The sequence below is a fragment of the Pantherophis guttatus genome, chromosome 4 (assembly GCF_059756535.1).
Source record: "Pantherophis guttatus breed Tessera chromosome 4, ASM5975653v1, whole genome shotgun sequence".
Classification (NCBI taxonomy): domain Eukaryota; kingdom Metazoa; phylum Chordata; class Lepidosauria; order Squamata; family Colubridae; genus Pantherophis; species Pantherophis guttatus.
Genome location: NC_142066.1, coordinates 43,046,384 through 43,058,640, shown reverse-complemented (window position 1 = coordinate 43,058,640; position 12,257 = coordinate 43,046,384). Strand labels below are relative to the sequence as shown.

The 12,257-nt window shown below is 38.8% G+C and overlaps 1 protein-coding gene across 1 annotated transcript; it reads right to left on the bottom strand.

Moving 5' to 3' along the window:
* Positions 1-1,636: 1,636 nt before the first annotated feature.
* Positions 1,637-11,125, bottom strand: LSM12 (LSM12 homolog). The gene is made up of 5 exons (XM_034415415.3): positions 10,679-11,125; positions 8,919-9,052; positions 6,789-6,898; positions 5,236-5,362; positions 1,637-3,641 (listed from the first exon to the last, which is right to left on the bottom strand). Exons 1-5 carry the CDS (start codon positions 10,797-10,799, stop codon positions 3,549-3,551), a joined length of 585 nt encoding a protein of 194 aa, XP_034271306.1. The 5' UTR covers positions 10,800-11,125; the 3' UTR covers positions 1,637-3,548.
* Between the last annotated feature and the right edge of the window lie 1,132 nt (positions 11,126-12,257).

Sequence of the window (12,257 nt, the reverse complement as noted above, 5' to 3'; positions counted from 1 at the left end):
CAGATCTGTATGCAAGTAGCAATTCAGGATACCAAAATCAGTACACCAGTAGGAGAACTGAAGGAAGATAGGGCAATCCCGTTATTTTACAATTAATTCAGGCTATTGTTTTTCCCCCGATAGAACAGCTTTTTTATAAAGTTAAACTGAATCAAGTTCATATTTGGAGAGCTAAGACCAACTATGCCCTAGAGAAGCAGGCACAAGGTATTTACATGGGTGTAAAAACTAATATTATTTTAAAAAATATATTGATGGTCCTTCAGCCAAAAAGCAGTGTAAAGACTGGAAAGGAAATAAACTATTATGCACTACATGTGCAGGTTCCAATACAGAACCTGAGCTGGAAGAGACCAGCGAGGCAATTGAATCCAGGCCCTGCTTTACACAGGAATCCAAAACTTCCCAGGAAAATATCTGCCTAGCCCCCAATGCAATACAATTCACTCCACTCTCTAGCTGCTGGTATTAAAAAAAAAAAGAATGGTTGGAATGTGCTTCCTGTAAGGTGATTCCATTATATAATGTCCTGCACTCTAGAATGACAGAAAACAGATCTTGACCTTTTTCTGGGTGGCATCCTTTCAATTGTAAAGAGGGATATTTTATTGCTTCCATCTTTCTTGGAGCAAACATTTCTTCAACTTATCTCCTTGGACTTACTTTCTAAATCTGATTACAAATGCCCTTCTGTAAATATGTTCCAATTTCTCTGAATCCTCAAAATAGGGTGCCGAGAATTAGACATAGTACTCAAGGTGAAGTCCAGCCAGTGTAAAATGAAACTATTACCTGTTATGATTTGGAATTATTTCTGAAACAACGTAAAAACACATTGCTTTGCAGTCATTATTATAGCATCGATTCCTGTTCACTTTGCAATTAAGTGCCACTACCTAATTCAGCTATTCCACTTTGCATTTATTTTCTAAGAAGTCCGTGATTCTTTCATTTTATTATATCTAGCCTGTTTCCTCTAGTCTATCAAAAACATTTTGCCTTGTGGAATTTTATTTTTTGTGTCATCTGTAACGTCAGTTAGCACTCTCTACATCTCTTCACTCAAGTGGCTAATAAAAGTTGAATTCTGCCACTTTACACCAGTTTAATAAGGAACTATTCATGAACACTTTTTGAGCTAGCTGTGCAGCCACTTCATTCTAATTTCCTAACTAGGAAGTATTTTGTCAACATGGGAAATCACTTATATGATGTGCAGAGAAATTTATACAACTCCACCATATTATAGTGCCTGTTCTAGAGAACAAATGCATAGGGCTTGGTTTGTTTCATAAAGCTTTTCTTTTCTGCTTTCCATCCATATTACATTAAAGTTGTACTGTCTTGCAAACATCAAAAATATTAACTCACACATTTTACAAAAATATCCAGCAATTTATCTTTCATAGAAATATAGAACTGATGTAGGAATATGTAAAATAGGCACACCCAACAAAACATATGAGAGTGCACAAGTTGGCATGCCAGTTTGCACATAATGTGCAACTGTGTATCCTCATGTGTCCTCCAATTTCAGCAAACAATATGATATGTTGTTTTCCAATTCTCTGTAGAACCCTCCCCCCGACATTCTCTGCACGCTTAAAGACACAAACCCACCAACACAAATGCTTGATTGATGGTTAAAAAAATTCTGGGTTTTTATTGGTTTTGCTAGACAATGCTAAAAAAAATCCCTCCATTCTGAAAGGCAGGGCTTGAATTATTTAAATTTTTATCCTTTTGTTTAAAAATAACAAAAAAGGGGAAAGGGGAGAAGAGATCATAGCAAAAAAAAAAAAAAAAAACCCAACCCAACAGTACCCTCCCATCCTATGTTACTTTTTATCCTATGTATCTTCAAAATATTTATTTCCAAACCAAGGATACTTATGAATGACCCTGCGAGCAGCAAGTCCAGGAGAAGCAAATCATATAAATGCTGATCATTTCAACCATTTAGCCAACAGAAGTACACAGACTTATGGACTGAAATAATACTTTTTGGACAGTGTCTCCAAGTGACCCTGCAGCTCTGCCAGAACAGAGATTATTTCCATTCAAAGAATCATACTTTGATCCCTGGAACTACAGCTAACTGTGCCTGATCACCATCTACAAACAAAGAAGCTGAAGTAACCTCTCCTCTTAACAATGATATAGCCAGCACTATCCGCAGTAAGTCATGATGTCGAAACATGTGTCATGTGACATACAGATTATATACTTGCATCATGATGTCTTACAAAGTATATAAATTGCATCATTTGCACCACGTATTATTTACTTCTCTTTGCCCCTCTGCAAATGCCATGGACACAGCTGTACACCATTGGAAATATATTTTTACTATGCTGCAGAGGAAAATCCCACTGAGCCAGTTTTATTCTCCTGCCAATTCAGATGCTTTATTTTCATGGACAAAAGGCCAATGAAGGACTAAGGACAATCACATGTGAATTCAAGCCCAAATCTTCACGCTCCTGCCCAAACCCAATTGGGTCACTATGGGCAATACACAAATGGTTCCTCCTATATTACACCCAAGCAACCTTGACCTACAGAAAATCCTTGGGTGCTTTGCTGTGGTCAGTAGAACAGCACATGAGCAAGAGGAAGCTGTGAGATCTAGTTTTCATGCCTTTGAGGATAGAATGATTCCACTACTATGATCTGTAGTTTTGGTTAGCAGTTCTAATCCAGTGGCATTAAAAGAGCTCAGATTTGTGGCAATGTAACATAATGCACAAGATAAAATTTACGGAAAGACCAAACACCCTAAGTATGCAGTCTGAATAGGGCATGACCCACTAAAACCCAAGCTTCAGCAGACATCTGATCTTCTGAATTATACCTAAACATGACAACTGCAGAAAGCTTGATTGTTAACAAGCATAGAGGTTTTTTTTTCTGCCATGATCCCAATTTTGAATACTGCGAGAAGCAGAAAAATATTTAAAGGGTATTTTATATATATATATATATATTATATATATATTTTGAGATAAGAAAAATAAGGCTAATTCAAGCCTTGCCTTGTGCAAATGAAAACCAAAATGAGATCGCCAGTCACAGAAAAGTTCCAATTACATTACTACAGTCAGCTTGTTATCTTGTTTCCTCTAGTCTTTTCACTTTTTAATGTGATAAACTAGGGAACTGAATTCTCCTAGCGTATAGCAGGAACAGGGGTGGCATGGAATTGATTTCAGTAAAGCAGAAAAATCTGGGAGGGAGAAAAACCTCAAATACAAGACAGCTGACTGTTCTAGGGGGGAAACCTGGTGGGCAAAAAGTAAAGAGTCTGTTAGTCAAGTAATGAATGAGTTTTTAAATTATTCTCTGTTTTTGTCTTTGAAGTCTAAAGTTCAGAAGCTGTGGGTCCCATCATTACAGGGTAGCCACGACATAGAAGTGGAACCCCCCTGCCCTCCCCTGACCTCTTTTGAAGAAGTCTTTGTCATCTGCTGCTGCGTGTTCGAAGGGTTTCCCCCCACCCCCACCCCCCGCAGGAGCACTCTGTCGCAACCAGGAAGGGCAGGCGGGACTCAGGATGAGAGGGCGCTTTCCTTCTGTGTTGGCTGGACTTGTGAACGCTGCATCAGCTTTTGGCTTTCGACATCTCTAAAATGTTTCTCGACCTGAATGGAAAAGGAGGCAAGGAAGTTAGCATTCATTTTAGACAGCAGAACTACTGGCATGTTCATGAAAAGTAGTGGTTCATGAGGCTGGAAGTGTTGATTACAACAAGATGGTTTACAACAGCATTCCCCAACCTTTTCAGCTTGGCAGACTGGAGGAAACGATGGCAGCAGAGAAGAGGGGATGGTTTTGCGTCTGTGCACATGCCACTTTCATAAATGCAGCTGTGCACGTATGAGCCATCCCCCCAACATTTTCATGGCCCTGTTCCTGGCAAAGGGCCATAGACTGGGGCTTGGGGACTCCTGGTTTATAACAGTTTGAAACTGAGGGTCACTTATGAATCATAAAAGAAATCAAGATTTTTTTTAAAGAAAGAAAACAGAAAAAAACCAAGGTTTTTGTGTTCCATTACAAATGTGAAAGAATATTTAGGAAACTGTATCAAGGGACTGCATATTAGTATTACATTCTTTGACATACAGAACATGTTTGAAAAACGACACAGACATTTCTTAGAGTCCTACTATTGTAGGATTGTGAAATTCCATTCTATATTACAAATGCAACTATCATTTTAATCATCTGAATTTTAGCTTGCCTCTTGTTTGATCAGATATTTAATTAAAAAAAAATTACAGGTAGTCCTTCACTTACAACTACAATTGAAACTGGAATTTCAATCATAAGTTGTGGTCAATAAGTCGAGTCAGCGACATGATCAAATCCAATTTTACTGTTTTTACAGCGGTTGTTAAATGAGTCATGCAATCCTAAATTGGAATCCATTCTCCTGCCATAAACTGGCAAAAAATGACACAAACTGTGGTCATGTGAGCATGGGACACTGCAACCAATCATAAATATGAGCCAGTTGCCAAATGCCCCAAATGCGGTCATATGACCACTGGGGCGTGTGCATGAGAAACATTTTATAACAGCCAGAAGTGCTTTACAGGCTGTAAACTACCCTTTCCAACACTGAACATTTATTAAACCACTAGTCATCAGTCAATGACTCTCTGTATTGCTTGAGGCATACAGGTGATGGAATGCGCACCTGCAGCAGCAGAGGAAGAGGATTTTGCCAACTCAGAAAATTCCCAGAGGGAGATCCAGCTCAAGACTGCACAATCCTAGATTGAAAGGGGAAGGGCTAAAGAGGTTTAAGAATATCCCTGGATATCTTGTAGCTTAGAAAGTTATAGCTTTAGTTTGGCAAGAATTTGCCTATTTGGTGTAAGGAAATAAAATATTGGATTCACTGTTTCATCTCTGGGCCTGAGCCTGACAATAGGGGAGCTATATTCATACACTGCATCACCATAGTCTACTGAAGCATCATTATTGAAACAAGCACAATTGTCTGAATTTACAGAATATATGCAGAAGCTAGTATTTATGAGTTATAGTGGCTGGGCTCACATATATGCCAAAATCAAAACAAACCATTTAATGGCTAAGCAGTATATGTGAATTCAATTTAAGTTCACTTTTGAATCTGCATGATCAAGGTCAAGCTTGCTTGTGCAGCTGTTTTCTGAACCCCCTTTTCTCTTTTCCCTGATAACCTTCTGATCTTTGTATACTTACTATTTTGCGTACATGACTTAGGGCGCTCCCCTCTTTGCCTTTACAATTTTCCACTTGATATGGAGGGGCAATGACAACTTCTTCCATCACAACTATATTTTTCTCTTGCCATTTACAATCTTTAATACTGGAGAAAGCACAGAGAAAAATTTATTGCTTTCACTAATGAAAATTCATGGGAATTTGCAATGGAAAAAGGGAACAGGATAATGCTATTTGTTCTTGTCACCAACTGTCCAATGACTTTCTTTTTAGCCCAAGAACAAGTACTCCTGAACATTCCTACAGAGGTAGTCCTCGACTTACAACCATTCATTTAGTGACTGTTCAAAGTTACAACAGCACTGAAAAAAGTGACTTGTGACCGTTTTTCACACTTATGACCATTGTAGCACTCCATGGTCAAAATTAAGGTCCTTGGCAACTGGCAGGGTCCTGGGGTTATGTGAGCACCATCTGTAACCTTCCCAGCTGGCTTCCAATTAGCAAAGTTAATGGGGAAACTCAGATTCTCTTATCAATTCCAGTGATTCACTTAACAACTCTGGCAAAAAGATTGTAAAATGGGGCACAACTCACTTAACAACTGTCTTGTTTAGCAAACACAATTTTGGGCTCAATTGTGGTCATAAGTTGAGGACTACCTGTACTAGTTTTTCATGCTGTGAATTTGTTCGGTGAATATACAAACTTACAAAAGAGTCAGTTAAATTTTATTTTAATCAGTCCATAATGTTCATTTAACATTATCCTTTTTTTCAATCATCTAAATAGCTATACATGCTGAACTTTATAATTGTAGAGATATATAGATTAGGTTCACATAATGTTGAATTATGTTTTTTATTAATAAAATATGATTAAATTGGTAAGCATGTCTAACACATAAATCATAAACCACAAGGAATTACCTTACACATAATGCTAGATCAAAATGAAATAAACCACATTAATGGCTTTGTATGTTTGAATGCTGTTGTGTGGTTTTACCAAACTGACTTGAAGTATGTAACAGGCATTTAAGCTGTAAACTGGTTCTTTTAATGAACAACTGTGCACCCTTCACAATAAACTAGTTTCAATGTAATTTTTATTTTCATTACTGAATTTAAACCCTTTAGAAATATTGTTGCATCTCAAAAAGTAATTAAAATATACAGTGGGATTTTTTTTAATGAGGTGACTTGCATAAAACATATTTGCTAAATGAAAATGAAGAAGTAAAACATTCACGAAGTAAAATTCATACTATCAACGTAGGTTCACCAGCAAATAATCATACACAATTTTGTACCAAATAGCCATAACAATCCAAACTATCTGGGGTTAGAATAATTTGGCTAACGTATTCAATTTTAATCACAAAAAGTGAGGGGGGGAATCAGTTTTATTTGCAAACTCCTGATTTTTAAGCAAAATGAAAGAAAAACAAATTAATGTCCATTTGCATTTGTTGGGATCGAGCACTTGGGAGGGATAAATGTACTCTATAAATGTACTCTATTAGTATTGCCTACTAATATCATTATATCTATATAAATTGTGTTACTTACGTCTTGTGTATAGTCTGAAATAATTGCTGTCCTTCCAAGGAGACCCCAGCACTAATTGCATATGCTTGGCTCATCTTTTCTTCCTTCTCCATCCGTGCTTTGCTTGCAAGCTGTAAAGGTGCACGAGAGATGCAGTAACTTTAGTCTTCAAGTGGAATTCAATTTGTGGGATGTCTGGATGACAGAGATGGGACAAATCCCATCTCATGAACTTAAGTTCTTTAACTAGGTGAAAACTCTCCAAATCAAAACACATAAAACTCAAGATAATTTTAAATGTGGAAGCAAAGGGATAGTTTTAAAATGATTAAAAGGAGGAGGGGGAAAGATGAGGGGAAAATGAGGTACAGCTGACATATAGCAGTCCAACCTAATATCCAAATCCAGGAATTCTGGGAGTTGACGTCCACACATCATAAAGTTGCCAAGTTTGAGAAACACTAGTCTATTAGAAATGTACAAAATGCTCCATCTGTAGCTTTATTTGTGGGAAAGAAAGTTAGTTAACCAAATCCATTTGTTTTATTTCTTTGGCAAGAACAAAAATGTGGCTATCAAACAACACAAACAAATCCCCATATTCTTTCAATTAACAAGTGCCACTGAAAGCTTTGACACACAAAGAAGACACTTAATTGGGAATATCCGCAACAGGCCTATATAACAGAACTATATTTCTATAGGCAAATCCATTTTTCCCTTGTGCCATCACTCTGTGAAAACCTAATCCTCACAATACTATCCTATGTCCAAGTATATCCACCCATGTTGTATAGCATCATCCTCATCATTATCCTTCTTATTTTCTCTACTACCCTGATTTATAGGTATCATTATTATAATTATTCTGTTACTTTGCAGGTACATTGAGAGTTTCTGGGCTGGAGACAAATTCTTTATGTGTCTAATCACACTTGGCCAAATAAAGTCTTGTCTTCTTTTTAGCAAAATTGTACTACAAAATCAAAATTCTGAAAAGCAGCAGTACCTACCTTTCTATATAATGATAGTTTTGCAAGCTGTAATACTCAATTGGTACAATTGTAAATATTGCTGTACACTTGCATTTCCAGTGCAAAGTCAAATTACTTGACACTTAGTATAAACTGAAATGTGTATTATTCAGCCTTCCAAATGCCACATGAAACATGTAGAAAATAGGAACTTTTGAACAATAGTTTTCTCCCATTACCCCTACAAAATACCCTGTTTCCCCAAAAATAAGACCCTGTCTTATATTTTTTTGAACCCTGAAATAAGCGCTTGGCCTTATTGCCATGCACTCAAAAGCCCGATTGGGCTTATTATCAGATGTCGTCTTATTTTGGGGGAAACAGGGTAGTTACTCATCTACATACATAAATCTATATACACCAGTCATTTCCAACTCCAGGCAATCAAAAGACCGAGCATCTATGGGAAAAGGAAAAGTTGTTTTAACTTGCAGCTTTCAAAATGAACATATTTTTGTGGTGCAGTAAAAGAAAAGTCAAAGTTGACCACTAATGCTGATAAAGTCAAGAGAATATTAAATACATAGTACTATATTTCCTGGCCAAGCCAAAGCCATAATTTGATCTATTCATGAGAAGGATTGCATACACTAATTCATTGTTTATATGACAGCCATGCTAGGGTTTAAGAATTCCTGGATTAGGAAATAGAATAGAATAGAATAACAGAGTTGGCAGGGACCTTGGAGATCTTCTAGTCCAACAACCCTGCTTAGGCAGGAAACCCTACACCACTTCAGAGAAATGGTTATCCAACATCTTAAAAACTTCCAGTGTTGGAGCTTTTACAACTGCTGGAGGCAAGTTGTTCCACTCATTATTTGTTCTCACTGTCAGGAAATTTCTTCTTAGTTCTAGGTTGCTTCTCTCCTTGATTAGTTTCCACCTATTGCTTCTTGTCCTGCCCTCAGGTGCTTTGGATATTTATATACTAGAAAAATTAATTACTAGAAAAAACATTAACTTCAAAACTATATTGTTGCTATTGAAAATATAATGGTTTAAAAACATCAAGATGCAGTTTAAAAGTCAATTGGAATTAAACAAAAAACATTTTTGCTGTGAAGTTTGTGTATGTAGCTTCAATATTTTCAACATATTTACAAAAGATTCTTACCTTGCTAACATTGAGTGAAGCTAAAGGTGGGGGTGTTTCTGTGCGGTCATTAATTATGTTAACTTCTGATACATACTGTAAATTTATAAGCAAGATATCTGCATGGTTAGGTTTACCACTTGAGGAAGGGCATTCTGGGGAAAAAACATTAAGGAACATACAAAAGTTGTATAGCAATTCAGAGAATGATACACTTCTACGAAGGAAGATTGTATCTTTATAGTACATCCAATATAATCAGGATTGCCTCCGGAGGGAAAATTACAAACAAATTCAACAAGATTGATTCCCTTAAAATATCCAGCAACAGGTGGTAACTATATACTGTAAACCAAACCTTACCCAATGCAACAATCATTTTCTTAGTAGCTTTATCAGTCTCTCTGTAAAACTGCTGCAAGGGAACAAAGTCTCTGTGGACTATTCATTTACACCCATGAGGTTGCTGTCAAATCACCTAGAATACTAATTTCATTGTCAGTAATTAAAAAAATGAAGATTTTTCTGTAACAGATTAAAGCCTCCTATCACAAGATTGCAACAGCATGTTGTGCTGTTAGTGTGCACCACTATGGATACTCATTTTTTCTATGAATTTATTTACAGTAGTTCACCCTTTCAAAGCCTTACAAGTTGAAATGAACTGCACTTGGAAGAGAAGATATGGAGTTTCAGTCTCCTGAACCCATGTTCACTATGACATTCTATTCAATAAAATTGTTTTGGGCTACTATTATCAGTTATGAGTATTATTTCTTAGATCAAGAAAGATGTCAGATAGACTTCTGCATTATTAGGTTTCGTGCCTTTTAACAGCTATGTTTGTACATCACACCAAAATAATCTAATCACATCTCATCATTCATTAATTTCTGAGTTCTTCAATTCAGGAACTATGGCCTAAATGTAGTCAGTGAAGATCTACAGCAGTTGCAAGAAATAACTATTGAAGACTTCAACACACCTTTCTTTTTGCTGCAAATCTTTTTCCAAACAATATAACAGTAAGATATCCCAAACCAAATATTAATGTAAACCTGGAAAGATTTACATTACACACATGTCAAAAGCAATTACATAAACAGCAAATGAAGACTTACATAGATTGACTTGCATAAATACTTTTCCAAGATTATTCATACACTGATTACTAGTCATCAAATACTTAGAAATCAAGTGGTACACGTCAACAAAATTCTGCACCACTCTCCATTTCTCTTCCTCAAAGCAGCTTCCCACACCCTATCTTCATAAATTATACGTTCTTGAGATAACCCCCCAATTTTTCTTCCATTTCTATTACAATATCAGAAAGCACTTTCTGGGCTTCAGTTTTCACCTCTGATCCATCTATTAGCACTGAGTTTTCTCCCTTTCCTTAACCTGGTTAGCTTAATGGCTCATCTTCACCCTCCTTCCTGCACAGGCTCACTTCTGTCTCCAATACCACATGCAAATCGTTAACTACCTGGCTCAAATAATACCCAGATAGCCCTTCAGTCTTTCACCATTAGGCCCCCTCCCCGAAAAACCACGCTCCTAGGCTTCCACGAGTCTTCGATGTAGAGATCACTCCAGCAAGAGCCCCAACCTTTCCAAATCCGTCACAGCACCTCAAGCGTTCCCCTCATCTGCCGAAGAGGATCGAGCTGAGCCAGCTCACGTGCCCCCATGCAGCTCCCCTCGCAGGCCCAGCGACGGCGTCCCCTTGCCCTGCCGGAGCTCTCCCCTGCCGCTCCCTCCCTTTCCAGTCAGGATACTGAGTGCCAACATCTTGCTGGGGTAATCAAAAGCCACCACCTCGCCTTGCAGCCGCTGCTCCTGGCAAGTCCGGCAAGACACCTGGCTGCCCACACTGAAGTACTCGCCCGGGGCCGCCATCTTGTTTCAGGCCCAGGCCGCAGCGGCGGCACCCTTCGCGCCCCCGCTGCGCCTCTGCAACCTTCGCTGAGGTGGCAGAAGGAATGGCGCGGGGAAAGGGAGCGCGGAAATCGATCCCGGCGCGCCAAACCGGGCCCGATGCGCTCGTCTCTCCCCCTTTTAGCCACCTGGCTCCTCTCAGCCTAGGCGGAAAAAAAAAAAAAAAAGGACGAGTGGCCAAGGCGACTGCGCCCCGCCTGTACGTCAGCCCCTCCCGCACCCACGCACGCACGTGACGTCACCCAGCAAAGCGAGGGGCGGTTGGCTGGCTGTTCGGCGGTTCCTTCCTAGGGCGGGGCTAGAATCCCCAGCCAACGTTTGGAAAGAACACCACGGGGAGCAGAGGCCGGTTAAAAGGGGGCGGAGCGCCAGGGAAGGGGCGGGTCCTGAGCCGGCGAATCTCCCGGGTGGGGGTGGGGGTCGAGCTGGGAATCGGAGCTGGCGTTTTATGCATATTTTCCCTGAAGTAAACCTGGTTTAAATTTTGAATGAACTTGTTCTCAATAAAAGACCATAGAGAGAGCAATGAGGGGATGCAGAGCGCGGCTACGATCCTAAGCCCGCTGAACCGAGAGAAATTGGACTGCTTAGTAGAGGCTCTTTCTTGAGGAAGCACGCCTGCATTTCAATTGAAAAGGCTGCAGATGACGTGTTGGGGAGTTAAATTTAACCTGCAGTAAAACTGCCTACGGTGGGCTGCAAAGTGGAGGACGGTCAGTGCATCGCCCCTAAGGATGCATTGCTGTTTGGGGGCGAATAAATCGAACTCCCACTTAGTTCAGATGAAAAAGTTAGGAGGACCCTTCATTAGTTTAGTTTCATTTCATTTTTTTTCATTTTATTTAATTTGTATACCGCCCTACTCCCGAAGGACTCAGGTCGGTGAACAGGCACAGAATAAAACGCGTAAAATACAAAAATTAAGAACAAAAGTAAAATCGAATTAAATCAATTTAGCCCAAGACAAATTTAAAACCCCAGGTTAAGAGCAAATTAAAATTTACATTAAAATAACTTGTCATTCCTCCAGGAGCTTAAGATGGTGACCACAGCATGCTCTTTTCCAGACATTTCACGACTGCAATCGTCTTGGATTGCGAAATAGTCCCTGGCCCCAAATTATCCGGTCTCTAAAGGTAGATCTGAATCTCCAATGCCTTTAAGCCTTTTCAACTGTAGCTTTCGCAATCCTAGCTCAACACTTGGGATTTTCCATCTATCCCCTTTGAGATAGACATATGTTCGGAAAGAATACTACAATTAATTTATTATAGCAACATTTTTGGACAGCTTGCAAATGTCCAAAGAAATAGAATGAAATTTATGAAAAAGTATAGAAACTTTTTTCTATACCTGTATAAGCCTGTAGTACAGTGGACTAAAGCACTGTTATTAACATCTGCTTGCAATTACTGCAAG

What these genes read in the sequence shown, in the direction of transcription:
- LSM12 (XM_034415415.3), bottom strand. Translation starts at nt 10,799, where the DNA reads ATGGCGGCCCCGGGCGAGTACTTCAGTGTGGGCAGCCAGGTGTCTTGC. An exon ending in CAGCAAGATGTTGGCACTCA is followed by an intron (nt 9,053 to 10,678) that starts GTATCCTGACTG and finishes TTTTTTCCCCAG; the next exon opens with AATGCCCTTCCTCAAGTGGT. An exon ending in CTTCACTCAATGTTAGCAAG is followed by an intron (nt 6,899 to 8,918) that starts GTAAGAATCTTT and finishes GCACCTTTACAG; the next exon opens with CTTGCAAGCAAAGCACGGAT.